This window comes from Sceloporus undulatus, chromosome 3 (assembly GCF_019175285.1).
Source record: "Sceloporus undulatus isolate JIND9_A2432 ecotype Alabama chromosome 3, SceUnd_v1.1, whole genome shotgun sequence".
In the NCBI taxonomy this organism is placed as follows: domain Eukaryota; kingdom Metazoa; phylum Chordata; class Lepidosauria; order Squamata; family Phrynosomatidae; genus Sceloporus; species Sceloporus undulatus.
In genome coordinates this window covers 270,733,979-270,746,734 of record NC_056524.1, presented here as the reverse complement: position 1 = coordinate 270,746,734, position 12,756 = coordinate 270,733,979, and the positions used below count along the sequence as shown (strand labels likewise).

The 12,756-nt window shown below is 43.1% G+C and overlaps 2 protein-coding genes across 6 annotated transcripts in view; one reads left to right on the top strand and one right to left on the bottom strand.

The window, feature by feature from the left end:
• RUBCN (rubicon autophagy regulator) overlaps nt 1–11,780 on the top strand; it is a 62,092-nt gene extending 50,312 nt beyond the window's left edge. For all 5 annotated transcript variants that reach the window (XM_042457381.1, XM_042457379.1, XM_042457380.1 and 2 more), the window contains 7 exons: nt 269–414; nt 929–993; nt 1,669–1,907; nt 2,655–2,716; nt 3,865–4,018; nt 6,473–6,566; nt 7,634–11,780. In XM_042457381.1, coding sequence (XP_042313315.1) covers nt 269–414; nt 929–993; nt 1,669–1,907; nt 2,655–2,716; nt 3,865–4,018; nt 6,473–6,566; nt 7,634–7,797 — 924 coding nt within the window. In that variant the 3' untranslated portion in view covers nt 7,798–11,780. The remainder of the gene's footprint in view (nt 1–268; nt 415–928; nt 994–1,668; nt 1,908–2,654; nt 2,717–3,864; nt 4,019–6,472; nt 6,567–7,633) is intronic.
• The window catches only part of ARMC9 (armadillo repeat containing 9), a 1,183,007-nt gene that overhangs the window by 618,791 nt on the left and 551,460 nt on the right, over nt 1–12,756 (bottom strand). The window lies entirely within an intron of this gene.

Genomic DNA, 12,756 nt, shown 5'->3' with positions numbered 1-12,756 from the left:
TAAATCCAAAATGGCTTCCAATAGCCAAGAATTCCAATATGGCCCTCTGTTAGTAAGAGACTTTGTATTCTATATGCACACTGAGATTACAGTACTGAACAGGGTGGGATATTTGAACCTTTTCCAAAAACCTGCTATAAGAGATTGCACTAGCAATTTCTGCATCTTTTTTGCAGGTCTGGGATGGAGAAAAATAGTTCTGTAGAATATGATGCTTCTCTTTTCAATGTGTGTGTCTTAGCACTGGCTCTGTCTTGTTCTTTTACAGCTGTTGCCAATTCCTGATTCTGTGCCCATCTCACCTGATGATGGGGAACATGCAGACATCTACAAGCTCCGCATCCGGGTTCGTGGAAACTTGGAATGGGCACCACCACGGCCACAGATCATCTTCAATGTCCATTCAGCACCAACGTAAGGGAACTGGCTGTTTACAGCCTGTAGCATTCATTCTCCTTTGCTAGATGATAGTTGCTTGTTGTCAGTTTCTGCCAACAGCAACAAGTCTTGTTTTCCCATACATAAGAATTAAACATGATCTCCAAGGTGCATTTAAGGGTGAAAGGCTTATCTTATGCAGAGTCAGACCAAAGAGACATCTAGCTGAGTATGGTTTATACCAGCCTTTCCCAGTCTGTGTCCTTTCAACTGTCTTGGACTTCAGCACCTGCAAACAATATCCATTTTAAAGCTATGCACTAGTTAGGGAAGGCTGCCGCCTAGTGACTAAAGATGGAACTGCAGGCTTCAAACATATGGACACATTAAAATTTGTTATAAAGACCAAGCAATTTTCCAAGGAGCAGAGCCATAGAGACCTCCACATTTTGGGTGTCTAGGTTTTGCGGTCTTGGAGCTGTAGCTCTGACAGACACAGGCATGCATCTCTCTCTCTCTCTCATTTTATCATGATTTTATATTCATGTAGGAGGAAAGTAGCAGTAGCCAAGCAGAACTACCGCTGTGCAGGTTGTGGCATCAGAACAGACCCTGGTGAGTGCTTGACTTGACACATTCTGGAGGTGCTAATTGTGCCTGAAATGTCAGCACCTTTGACTTGAACATGTGTTATTATTCCAGTGTCTTCCAGTTCCTGCCGTGCATGTCCATTGCTGTAGTTCAGCATTTCAGGAGGGCACAGTTTGTGGAAGAGTATGTGTGTACATGTGCACACATACATTTTCTTACTGTAAGCGACTTGACTTTAAACAGAAAAGTGGAATAAAATTAATCAATTTACTCAAATATGATTCAGCTTGCAGGCAGGTAAAGACAGTATAGTTAGCCCTCCAGATCCAGATCCAACTATCCATGGCTTGAAAATACTTTAAAAAATATATGTAAATTCCAAAAAGTAAACCTTGATTTTGCCAAGGAACACCATTTTATTGTAACATTCTATTTAATGGGACTTAAGCATCTATGAATTTTGGTGTCCACGGGAGTCCTGGAACCAAACCCCAGAAGATACCCAGGGCTACTGTATGCTGGTTATATATATATATGCATCTGTCAGTATGGAGCTAGGCTTCTGAAGTGGACCCCATGGACATTATCACTCTTCTTCTTGGAATGCTCTGTAGGCAAGCCAAGCCCTGGTTCTCCAGCAAGAGGCTAAATAAGCTATATTTGTTCTCTTCTCTCTCTTCCTTCCCTTGGGGCTCTCAGATTATATCAAACGCATGCGCTACTGTGAATACCTTGGCAAATATTTCTGCCAGTGCTGCCATGAGAATGCCCAGATGGTCATCCCTAGTCGGATCCTACGCAAGTGGGATTTCAGCAAGTATTACATCAGCAATTTCTCCAAAGACCTGCTAACCAAAATCTGGAATGACCCCCTTTTCAATGTGCAGGACATCAACACTGGCCTCTACCGCAAGGTCAAATTGCTCAACCAAGTCTGGGTAAGGCACTCTGCAGCCAGGCTATCCCTTAAGACAAGGCAGGAAAAGTGTGACCTACCAGTACACCCAAGCCCTCCAGACCTCTCCTCCAAATTTGATTTTGGGTGGTCTAAACTCACCAAAGCAACCACAAAAATTCATCAAAAGCATTTGACAAAATATGGTCGAAACTAAAGCTGAAGCAAAACTGCTACAAGTATTGCAGCTATATGTACATAAAATTTCCAGTACTGTGTAACTGTGCTATCTGTTGAGTTGTGAAAGCTGGGATTCCCTTTATAGGGAGAGATCTGTGTATGCTTTCACACACGCAGCTGTATGCTGCAGTCTACATACCTGAGGTGTGTACCTGAGTTATGGGGTGTGTACCTGAGTTATGGGGAGAGGCTGATTTTAGGCCTCATGGGCTGTATCACAGTGTTCTGGAAGTGAAGTTATGTCACTTGCCATTTGTAGCTGTTTTTTGGCATGGGGGTTAATCCAAACCGTGTATCTGTGTGCAGGTTTGATGTGTTTGCAATCAGTGTTGGATAGTAAATTGACTAGAATTTATTTATCAAAAAAGTGTGCGGGGGGGGGGGGGGGTCCAGGGTACACTAGGAGACTACCAGGCTTCTATGGCTGCAAAGATGCGGGTTTGGAACCTGCCCATGGCCTGTGGGCCATACTCCCTCTCTTCTAAATTGATCAGTTATTGAAAATAAACCTACTGACCTGATTATTTGTTTCCTTGGTGTTTTTTTCTAGCTGTTGAGAATCCAGCTGTACCACATGAAGAACATGTTCAAGACCTGCCGCCTTGCTAAAACGTAATTACTGTGTGGATTCTGGCAAGACAGTTGGGTTCTAGCACTGCAGGGGTGGTGATGGTAGTTAGCAAAGTGAATGTTAGGCAGATTAGAAGCAGCAGTGAATTGCCCCAAGAGAGCCACTATGGCATAGTGATTTTTAGTGTTGCACTATGAGTCTGGAGACCAGGGTTCAATTTTCCTGCTTGGCCATGAAACCCACAAGGTAACCTCGGACAAGTCACATGCTCTCAGCCTCAGAGGATGGCAATAGCAAATCTCCTTTGAACAAATCTTGCCAAGAAAACACCATGATAGGGTCACCTTAGTGTTGCCATAAGTTGGAAATGACTTGAAGACCCACAGGAACAACAGAGTCGCCCAGAGCATTTCATCCAAGTTGCAGCACCCATCCCAAAGCCTCTAGGCCCTGCTCTTGCCTCATGAGGACATCCAGCTCTGTTCACCACCACTCTTGCATGCCACTATTTCCCCTATAAAACATGTAAACTATGCTCTTGTCTCTTTTAACAGTTGCTTGTATTTGTAGTTTATTCAGTTGCTTCCTGAATTTTGATCCACGACAGCTGTTGAAATCCCTCCACCTAGATCCATGAGGACATAGGAGTTATTGTTGCCTCTATAGTAGTATATACTGATGTAAAACTATTAGACAAGAACCTAATTTTGCCATGACAGCAGATTCCCAGAATGTGTTTCCCTGCTCAAATTATCATATGGTGGGTTATCTTAAAACATTTCTTCCTCTTTCAGCTTTTTCTCAATCTACCACCCTCAGTGCAGGTGTAAACAAGGACATGAATAGTGTCATTCATGAAAGAGACCTGGATTGGCTTTGGGCAGATGACACAGATCATCTAAATCTGAACAGTTGGAAAATCAGGCTCTAGTCAGTTGTTAGGACAAAATCCAGGCAATTGGCAGATGATATTAGATAAATGAAAACTAGCCATTCATGGGAAAAGGAACATCAGGACACTGGGAAGATGGTTGGGTATAGGAAAGAGCTGCTAAATGTTCTCTTAAATAGCATTCATTTGCTATTATTCTGACTGCAATATTCCTTGAAGATAAGGAAACAGTGGTTGACGCAGAGTGGAATCTGTTTGTTTGTGGTAGTAAGTGTCTGTGTTCTCCATTCTATGCAGGCTTCTGGATGCCTTTGATGCTGTGCCAGGTCATTTGACAGAAGATCTCCACCTCTATTCCTTAAATGATCTGAGTGCCACCAAGAAAGGGGAGCTTCTTCCCCGCCTGGCAGAACTCCTCAGGGCAGGAACCCTGCATGTTGAGAAATGCATGGTGGGTAATCTTACTCTTTCCCCCTCTTCTCATTTCTTGCATTTGTTTGGCCTCTATTTCGCCACTTAGTCAATTCTGAATGTAAAAGTAAGCATGTTAAGAAAATCAGAGTTCTAGAAAGCACTTGGTTCGTGCACAGGTGTATACATTTGGAGGGAAGGGTTGTATGCCTCCTAAGATGTTTGCTCTTGGCTTTTCCTAGTAGCAGAGTGCCTTTAAAACAAATAAGTCTGGAAGACCTTTGGAAGCAACACTGGATGAAGTATACAGCTGCTGCATATTTTGGTTATAGAAACTTTAGTAGACTCTATAAAAGAAGCACATTTATGCGACCAGCTTAAAGCAAATTGAATCTAATAATAGCAGCACCTGCCAAGACCCTAGGGAAACACCTTGGGGAGGGGAAATGTTTTTGTTTCTTGGAAAGTTCTTGTTTTGAATTTTGACTTGAAACTAGGCACTGCAACTTTCTTGACATACAGAAATATCTGCAAATTTTGAGGCAAATTGCCCCATAATTTATGGCTACCCCTGCCCTTTAGCTTCTAGCATGCTAATTCATTCATGCTAATGAATTATGGCTGCCACAGACAGACATTCCTGATGAATAGGGGCAATGAGAAACAACTGCTTTGTGCTTGTGGATGGTACTTGCACAAACCAGAGCACTTAATTTTTAGCACTTGCCTCTAAACCCCCCTTTACCTAAAAAGCTGCTCTTGAGGGTTGAGGAGGGTCTGCTCCAGAATAGCAAGGGATATGGTATAGAGGACTGCATTGGAGAGGAAGAATGAGCAAAAATCTTGGATTTTTCCTTGTATGAACAGAGTTGTTTTCCACTACTGCAAAGTCACTATTGACTAATCTCCAATATATCACATATGTAGCTGGGATCTTCACATATAGGACAGGATATAAATATTTTTAAAAATAAAATAATAAAAGATATACTGTATCAATTTCTATATCATTGCATAGAGAATATAAGGCAGCTGTAGAAGATCGATCAGGACTATTATTTCGGTATTACATGTGGCTGAAGTTAAGATATTCCCCAGTGAAATTCAGACTGGAAAATTTAATTTGCAGCTTAGCTCAAAATAGACACCTGATTTTGCTCCCCCCCCTTACCCTCATTATCACTTTTAATTTGTTTATTTATATACCGCTCTTCCAAAGATCATAGCGGTGAACAGCAAGTAAGCTAATTAGCAAGTAAGCTAATTTGCCCCCAACAGTCTGGGTACTCATTTTAGCGACCTCGGAAGGATGCAAGCCTGAGTCGAGCTTGGGCCCTTTTGCTGGTCTTGAACTCGCAACCTTGTGGTTTCAAGTGAATGGCTTCAGTACAGGCATTTACCCACTGCGCCACCAGGGCTCCAATTTTGTATTGTGTTCATTAGATTCTGATGCATCCCAGCGGCTGTTGTCTTAAATCTTTGTGCAGGAATTCTAAAATTTTAGGTGCTTCATAAATAATTGGAAAAATGCAATGATACTGAGTGAATTACTAATCTTGTCAGGAACTTCTAGCTTCCTTATATGATGACAGTTTGCTGAGTTTCTTAGTTGGAAACCTCCATGTTGGTTCAACCGGAGGCTTGGTGAGTTGGGGCTGGGGCTTGGTAGCTACAGTAATTGCTGAAGAGATAAGGAGGCAAGGTGGGCTCAGGGAGACAAGAGGAATTAGAGGGTTCTCTATTAGGCCCAGGGATAGGAGGGATATGTGCTTTGGTTAACTGAAGATGGGCTGTTAAAAAGCAAGTGCTTTTCTTTTGGCATTAGGCATGGTTTTCTCATTTTCTGCAAAGGCTCTTTGTAAATCATTTCCTCTGCTATATCACATAGGTTTGACTTCATTGGAAAAGAGCAAGTCATCACCATCACCTATATGTATTTCATACAATATATAGAAAAATGATTGTGTGTCAGATACCCAACATCCCACCAGGCTCAGTTAGAAGGCAGCTTTGCCCTTACAGTAACTTTTCCAGTCAAGAAAGGCACAACACATGCAAAACATCACTGAACCATTCAGCTCAAGAAATCCTCTTCAAGCTGCACAGTTCATTTGGGAGCTGGCTACATGCCCCCCTCTTCCCTGTTTTTCTTGACCAGAAATGAATCCTGTGAATCCCACTGTTTTCTCTGATCACTGCACAGAGGTAACAGCATGGTCCCTTTGCTCCTTCTCTGTTGAGATGCCAAGCAGCACATGGGGGAACTGCACTGCACCAGTAGAGAGGTCAGAGAAGAAGGTTCCTTAAGCCAACCATGGGCCAAACAGAGGACCTCTAAAGGCCAGGTTAGGCCTGGAGGGCCAGAGGTTGCCATCCCCTGGATTTAAGGGATCAGCATGGTTTTCTCTTATCTCTCTGAAATAAAACACAGCTGGGTTTGCACTTTCTACTCTATTTTTCATCTTCACTCTTCTCCATTTCTCTTTCCTCCCAGCTGTGCCAGGCTAAGGGCTTCATCTGTGAATTCTGCCAAAATGAGGAGGACATCATCTTTCCCTTTGAGCTGAATAAGTGCAGGACCTGTGAAGGTAGGCACGCAGGAGCCATGTTCACCAGTAGCTGGGTGCCTGGGGATCTGGGAATAGTAATGCTCCAGTCCATATTTGGCATTTGTGGGAAAGGATTGGGTTTCATTTAAACAACTGTGTTGTATTTGGGTCATATCTGCTCTACTAGGTAACCAGTTTTATTTACTACATAGAAATGTCATTGCTTGTTCCAGAAAATCTCAGGAATTGTGGCAGGGAAATATTTCGAGTTCCATTAGTGAATCCCTCTCTTCCTCGTCAAAGAACTACTGTTTTGTAATGTTGAAGGCTTTCATGGCTGGCATCCATAGTTTTTTGTGGGTTTTTTGGGCTATGTGGCCATGTTCCAGAATTGTTTCTTCCTGACGTTTCGCCAGCATCTGTGGCTGGCTGTGAGGGCAAAGCATTCTCTGAAGATGCCAGCCACAGATGCTGGCGAAACATCTGGAAGAAACTTTTCTGGAACATGGCCACATAGCCCGAAAAACCCACAAAAACTACTGTTTGTAGTATTCTTTTGCGGGGAGATGGGGGAGAGAGAGAATAACCATTAAAACCAGTTTAATTCTAGAATAGATATGCATTAGCTCCTGACATTCATTCCTTGATAAGGACTTCATAGCTCTTGCCAAAACACTTTGCTTACTCTGCATGGGGACGTTGCACATGCCAAGAGAATATTTTACTGTATTGCAGAAGATGCTGAAGTCTTGCCCTCAGATTGCAGAAAGATCTTTTGCACGAAAGGATCCTAGCATAGCTTCAGCGTGTGCTGCTCTCTCAGTGCCCCTAAAGTGTGGATGGGGTGGTAGTGTCACCTTTTTTCCAGCACAGGACTGTTGCTCCATAACTTATTCATTTCAGAGCTTGGAATCATGGCTTTGAGGGACTACAGCTCCCTAGCCAGCAATTCCTGAGCCAGCTCAGCTTAATTTATCCAGACCTTTTCCAGCACTTCTCCAGTTCTGGATACACAGATGCTGTGGGACTGATGCAGGTTATGAGTTTGTGTCCTCTTGAAGCTTGGCCTTTCTGTATTTATGGTTGGTTTCCTCTCTCCCGTGCAGAATGCAAAGCCTGCTATCACAAAACCTGCTTTCGATCAGGACCTTGCCCTAAGTGTGAGCGGCTGCAAGCGCGAAGAGAGTTGCTGGCAAAACAGAGCATGGAGGCAGACCTCTCAGACTATGAGGATGAGCAGGAGGAGGATATAGCAGGAGCAGCCACGTGACAGTTAACAAGACTGGAGTTTGGTGCAAAGCCTCTGTCTCCAGAATCTGACAGTGAACTGAAAATAACCCTTCCTTGGCTAACGGGCTAGCTGGAGTGGAGAGATTGCAAAGGGGTCTTTTGCACCTGGCAGGGGGGGGGGTCCTATTTACCACTCCTTGAGAGATGCAGAACAAGAGAGAGAAGGGTTTTGTTGCAGTTCCTGCCACTGACTTTGATGCACTACAAAGCTAAGCTTTGCTGCAGCCACAAAAAGAACAGCTGCTTTGGTCTGAGTCGAAGACCTGAGTGCCTGGACCTTGCCATGTTCTAAGAAAAGTTGGTGATGGGCTTGCCAAGGGCTGAATGTCTAAGTTCCTGGTGAAGTACCAAAGCACTCCGAAAGGGAAAGTAACCCACTCAAATAATTTTACTCACTGTTATGACTACTGTGTACCAGAAAAGGCCGCTTTTATTTTGTTTTTCTCTTTTGCCAAAACCACTGCCTATAACTTTGCTGCTGCTCTTCACACATCCAGCTCTCATTTTGTGCCTGATGTCCATATGACATGACAGGGATGCCAGAGCTGAAGGGCTGTAAGGAATGCCCTTTTTTCTGTTGGGAGCTACCTAGCTGTCTGAAAACCATGTGGAGGAAATAAGCTGATAACTGACAAGTGAAACCTGAATTGTATATTGTATATTTTGGTTTTGGTAAGAGTTGTGTGGTGTGATAGTGGTGGACATTCTGTTTATCTACCACAGTCCTAATGTGTTAGGAAGTGATTAGAACCACCAATCAGGTGCCCACCAAGTATTGCATTATAGCTCCCATAATCCCTAGCCAGTATGGCCAAGGATGAAGTGAGTGGTAGATCAGCATATCAGGGGGATGTTTTGAAAGGTATGGGTGCTTCCTTAGATCAGCAAGAAATTAACTTTTAATGCTCCTGTAGTGATGCATCTGTTTCTCATCCTGCTGTGTCTGCAATTGGATCTGCAACTTACAGAGGAAGAAAGGGGAGTTGAAAGGAATGGGTACCTGATGTAAGATTTTAGGTAGGTGTGAAGGATGGGACATTTTCTTTAGGGAAGCCTGGTGGTGCTGAGCAAGTGTAGTTCATTTTGTCGTCCCTATGGGAGCTTAGCAGGAGAGAGCTGAGAGGATGCAGGTAGTTCTCAAAGAATGGAGTAGTGGTCTATATCAATTTCCCTGCTATCTGCTGGCCTTGGGTGGTGGAGGAAGGAGGCTTAGTTGACATGAGCACTGAATGCATCTTGAATTCACTACAAATGGAGGCTACAGGCTGGTAGCAAGTCAGCCTTGCTACAGTCTGAGAGTTTTGTTACGTTACTTACCTTTCTCTCTCACTCTGTGTCTCTCATTGTTAAACACCAAAGTATACACCATCTACACAGCCTTTTCCATGGTGTCTTCACCACTTATTTCTGCTCTAAGCGATTGAAATAGCCAGCTCCCTCCAGTTCAGTTCTTGAAATGCAGTTGCTCTTCCTCCTGTTAAGAATCATGGAGCAGCTATACCTGTGGGGTTCTGAAGCTGCTCATCCACCCATGTTCATGGCATATGTGAGAGCTCTCTTCTATGAGCTGGATTAATTAATCAGATTTCACCCTCCTGTTGACTGTTGCCATTTATTTCTTCTCTGTCCTTGTCAGCTAGGTGTGCACTAAAACCCTTCTGCCAAACGCCTTGAAATGGGCTGTGTGCCTTTAGTGGGAAGAGAATAAAGTCTGAGGCTCTTGAGGCAGCTGCCTTCTAGACTAAACTATTGTACAGAGCAAATTTTCATTCCCAGGTACATTGCTTGCCAGTGTCTTAGCATACTATATACAGCTTGTATCATCTTCCCACTCCTCCCATTCTCATTTGTGTTGCTGTCTGGAAACTAGACATGTACCCTTGCAATACAGGCAGGCTTTCCAGAGCACCTTGAACCACCCTACAGTATGTCATTAAGAAAGGTTTTGCGAAAGTGTGTAAGAGTCAGTGTGTTGTCTGAAGGTGGGCATTGTATGACATGGTGTCCTGAAAATGTAATTAAGAACTGGCTCAAGCGGTACTAAGCAGAATCTCCTTATTTTTTTGAAACATCTATTTTTGAGTTTTTCCGTCATTTTTAAAAACTGTATTGGATAAAAAATCCAGTTAAAGTAAGAGGCTGTTGTCAGGTATTTATATACATATGCAAAAATAAGGAGTACAGGCTCTTCAGATTTGTGTTAATAAAAGATTTCTAAAGGGATCCTATCCCTGCTTTTCTTTTTTATAGTCATAAAATTGTGGATTTTAATTTATTGAGTTTGCAAAGTACCAAGAAGCTGTCCCTTCCTGCTTCTTCTCAAATGTGACAGTGGAAGAAGCAGCTGAGGGTTATTTGTGGTTTACACTCATTGAAAGACCATCTTTGCCACCCACTGGCCCAGAAGTTGTGTTTTTTATGAATGTGAAATGCCTAGTGTCCAGGTATAGTATGCCCAGAGTTTTGCAGAAGCCTTGTGGGATCACTTCCAAACTTCAGAAGGATAATGCTGGGATAATTGTCTTTTGGAATGTGCAGACTTTGCAATGGTTTTGTGTTTTAATCTATTTGTCAGCAAGGAGGAAGCAGTTCCCAGAACAGAGTGCTGGACCAGTAGAAGCAGAGGAACAAGGAGTAGGATATAGGTGTCTGTCTGAACTCCCTTGGCAAGATAAATGATGGAGACATGAGGGACAGAGGTGCAATATAAATGTCCTTATGATACAATGCTTTGAGTGTCTGTACGTTCCCTTGAGAAGTGTCTCTGGTGCTTGGCAGCCAGATTGTCTGTGCTCCTCATCTTACTCAAAGGCAGTTCCCACTATGCCACACAGAGAACTGAGGGACCATTCATCTAGTAAACCACCCTTCCTATAAGCTTTCAATGTCTGCAGGGGCCTCTTTTCTCAGAAGAAACTTAAGTATGTTGCCTGAAAGGAAGCCTGTGTTTCCCAGACAGCACCTGGTCTAGGATTTGAAGAACGAAAAATGAAAAGTTTGTGGCAATGTTGAATCTTAGCTCCCTGTTGCCCAGATCCTCCCCTCTCCCTCACCCCTTCCTCTGAGAGTTTGAATTTGTTAACTTTGAAAGGTGACATACATTCACCAGCTTCCATATCTGACAAATAAACTGTACTGACCTCGATGTTTTGTGCACTGCATCCAACCACCCCGCTCTGTTCTTGAGAATTTCAGGCCCAAACTATGCATGATGCTCATCATGTGTTTAACATGGCTGCTCATATTTTGGAGGAGGCGAAAACAGCTTTAAGGCCACATTCCAGATTGTGATTTTGTTAAGACTTGAAGCTGCCTTCTGCTTCAAACTAAAAGCAACTAACCCAACCTCCCTCAGCATGGTTCCTCTGTGGATGTATAAGATTCTGGGTAGGCTGAGTGTGTTTGTTTAAAGATATGGCTAGCATCATGCATAGTTTGGGCCTTGGTGCTGCCTCACTTGAGACTTAAAATGCTCAAATCTGCACAGCAGCCCTTCTTTAACGGATTCCTCTAGTGTGCTGCTTCTCGGAGATTGATTTCTTAGGAAACTTAGGTTTGTCCACCTGTTTTTGTGAACACATTTAGCACTTTGGGTTATTTCTTCATTGCTGGCAAAGTCCTCATTAACAGCTGTTGGGTTGTTTTTTGTTTTTTAGAAGCACTGGTTTTGGTTTCAGGAGACTGGGTAGCAGGTTTTATGTTACATTTTATATTCAGAGTTCTGGAATGGCCAAAAAGCCCCAAAGGGAAGAGGATGTGCAGCAGAGAGGTGAAGAAGCCACATTTTGCTCATCACTGATGAAGCTGTCACTAGTTTTACAGTAGTTTGGTACTGCAGGATGATGCCATCTGTGATGTTGTAAATGGTATGTGAAAGCTCTTTCAAAAGCCAGAAACTGCTGTTCGGTTGCACAGCATAACAATGAAAGTACCGTCCTTAATAAACTATATTAATAAGCACGGTTTTCTTTCTTTTTTGCTGTTTTATATTTAGAATGGAATAATCTCTCAGGTATTTAGTGTGTTTGGGGAGGGTGGCAAGGGACAATATCAGGTTACTAAATTCAATACTTCCAGCCCGAGCATAGCTTTCCATAGCTTTCAGAAATGCATTACATGGGGCCCAGGAAACAGTGCTCTGGCACTTTCTTGGTGGAACTACACTGTGAGGCATCTGGAAGGCTTTGTTTCTTAACTCTTCATTGTTGTGTAAATAGGGACCATCCTTCACATTAGCATGAGAGGCAACATGGTGTAGTGGTTTGAGTGTTAGATTATGATACTGGAGACCAGGTTTTGATACCCCTACTTGGCCATGAAACCCACTGGGTGACCTTAGTCACGTGTTCTCAACCTTGGGAAAGAAATGGCAAACCTCTTCAGAACAAATCTTGCCAAGAAAACCCATGATAGAGTTGCCATAAGTCAGAAATAACTTTTAAGGCACACTACCACGATTCATATTAGTGCCACAGCTGTGCGCACTGTTAGCCTGAAAACCCATTTTTTTCTGGTCTGAAGCACCCCAGCTGCCACCACCCTCATTGTCGGTGTTCCTCATCCATGTTTGCAACACAGAGCTGAAGCAATGGGACAGAGGAAGTATTTGGCTGTAATGGGAAATGCCTTTTGTTCAAGAGCTTTGTCAATAGTGGAGAGACTGTTTGGGTAACTTCCATGTTCCTTCAGCATTATGTGGCCTACCCTGAAAGCAGAAGTGGGCAAACTGCAGCCCTCAGCCTGCCTTTTTTTCTGGAGGAACAACACAACGTAGGAGTTTATCACACAAAGGAGATTGGGAGTTTATCCTGTGAATATCCCAGAAAAATCATGTAATTACGCGAAACAATTTCACACGCCATTAAAGTGGTCACAAAGAAGCATTAACGTGCATCTTTTTACTTTCGGGATTTCAGCGACAATGCATTTCCGATATCAC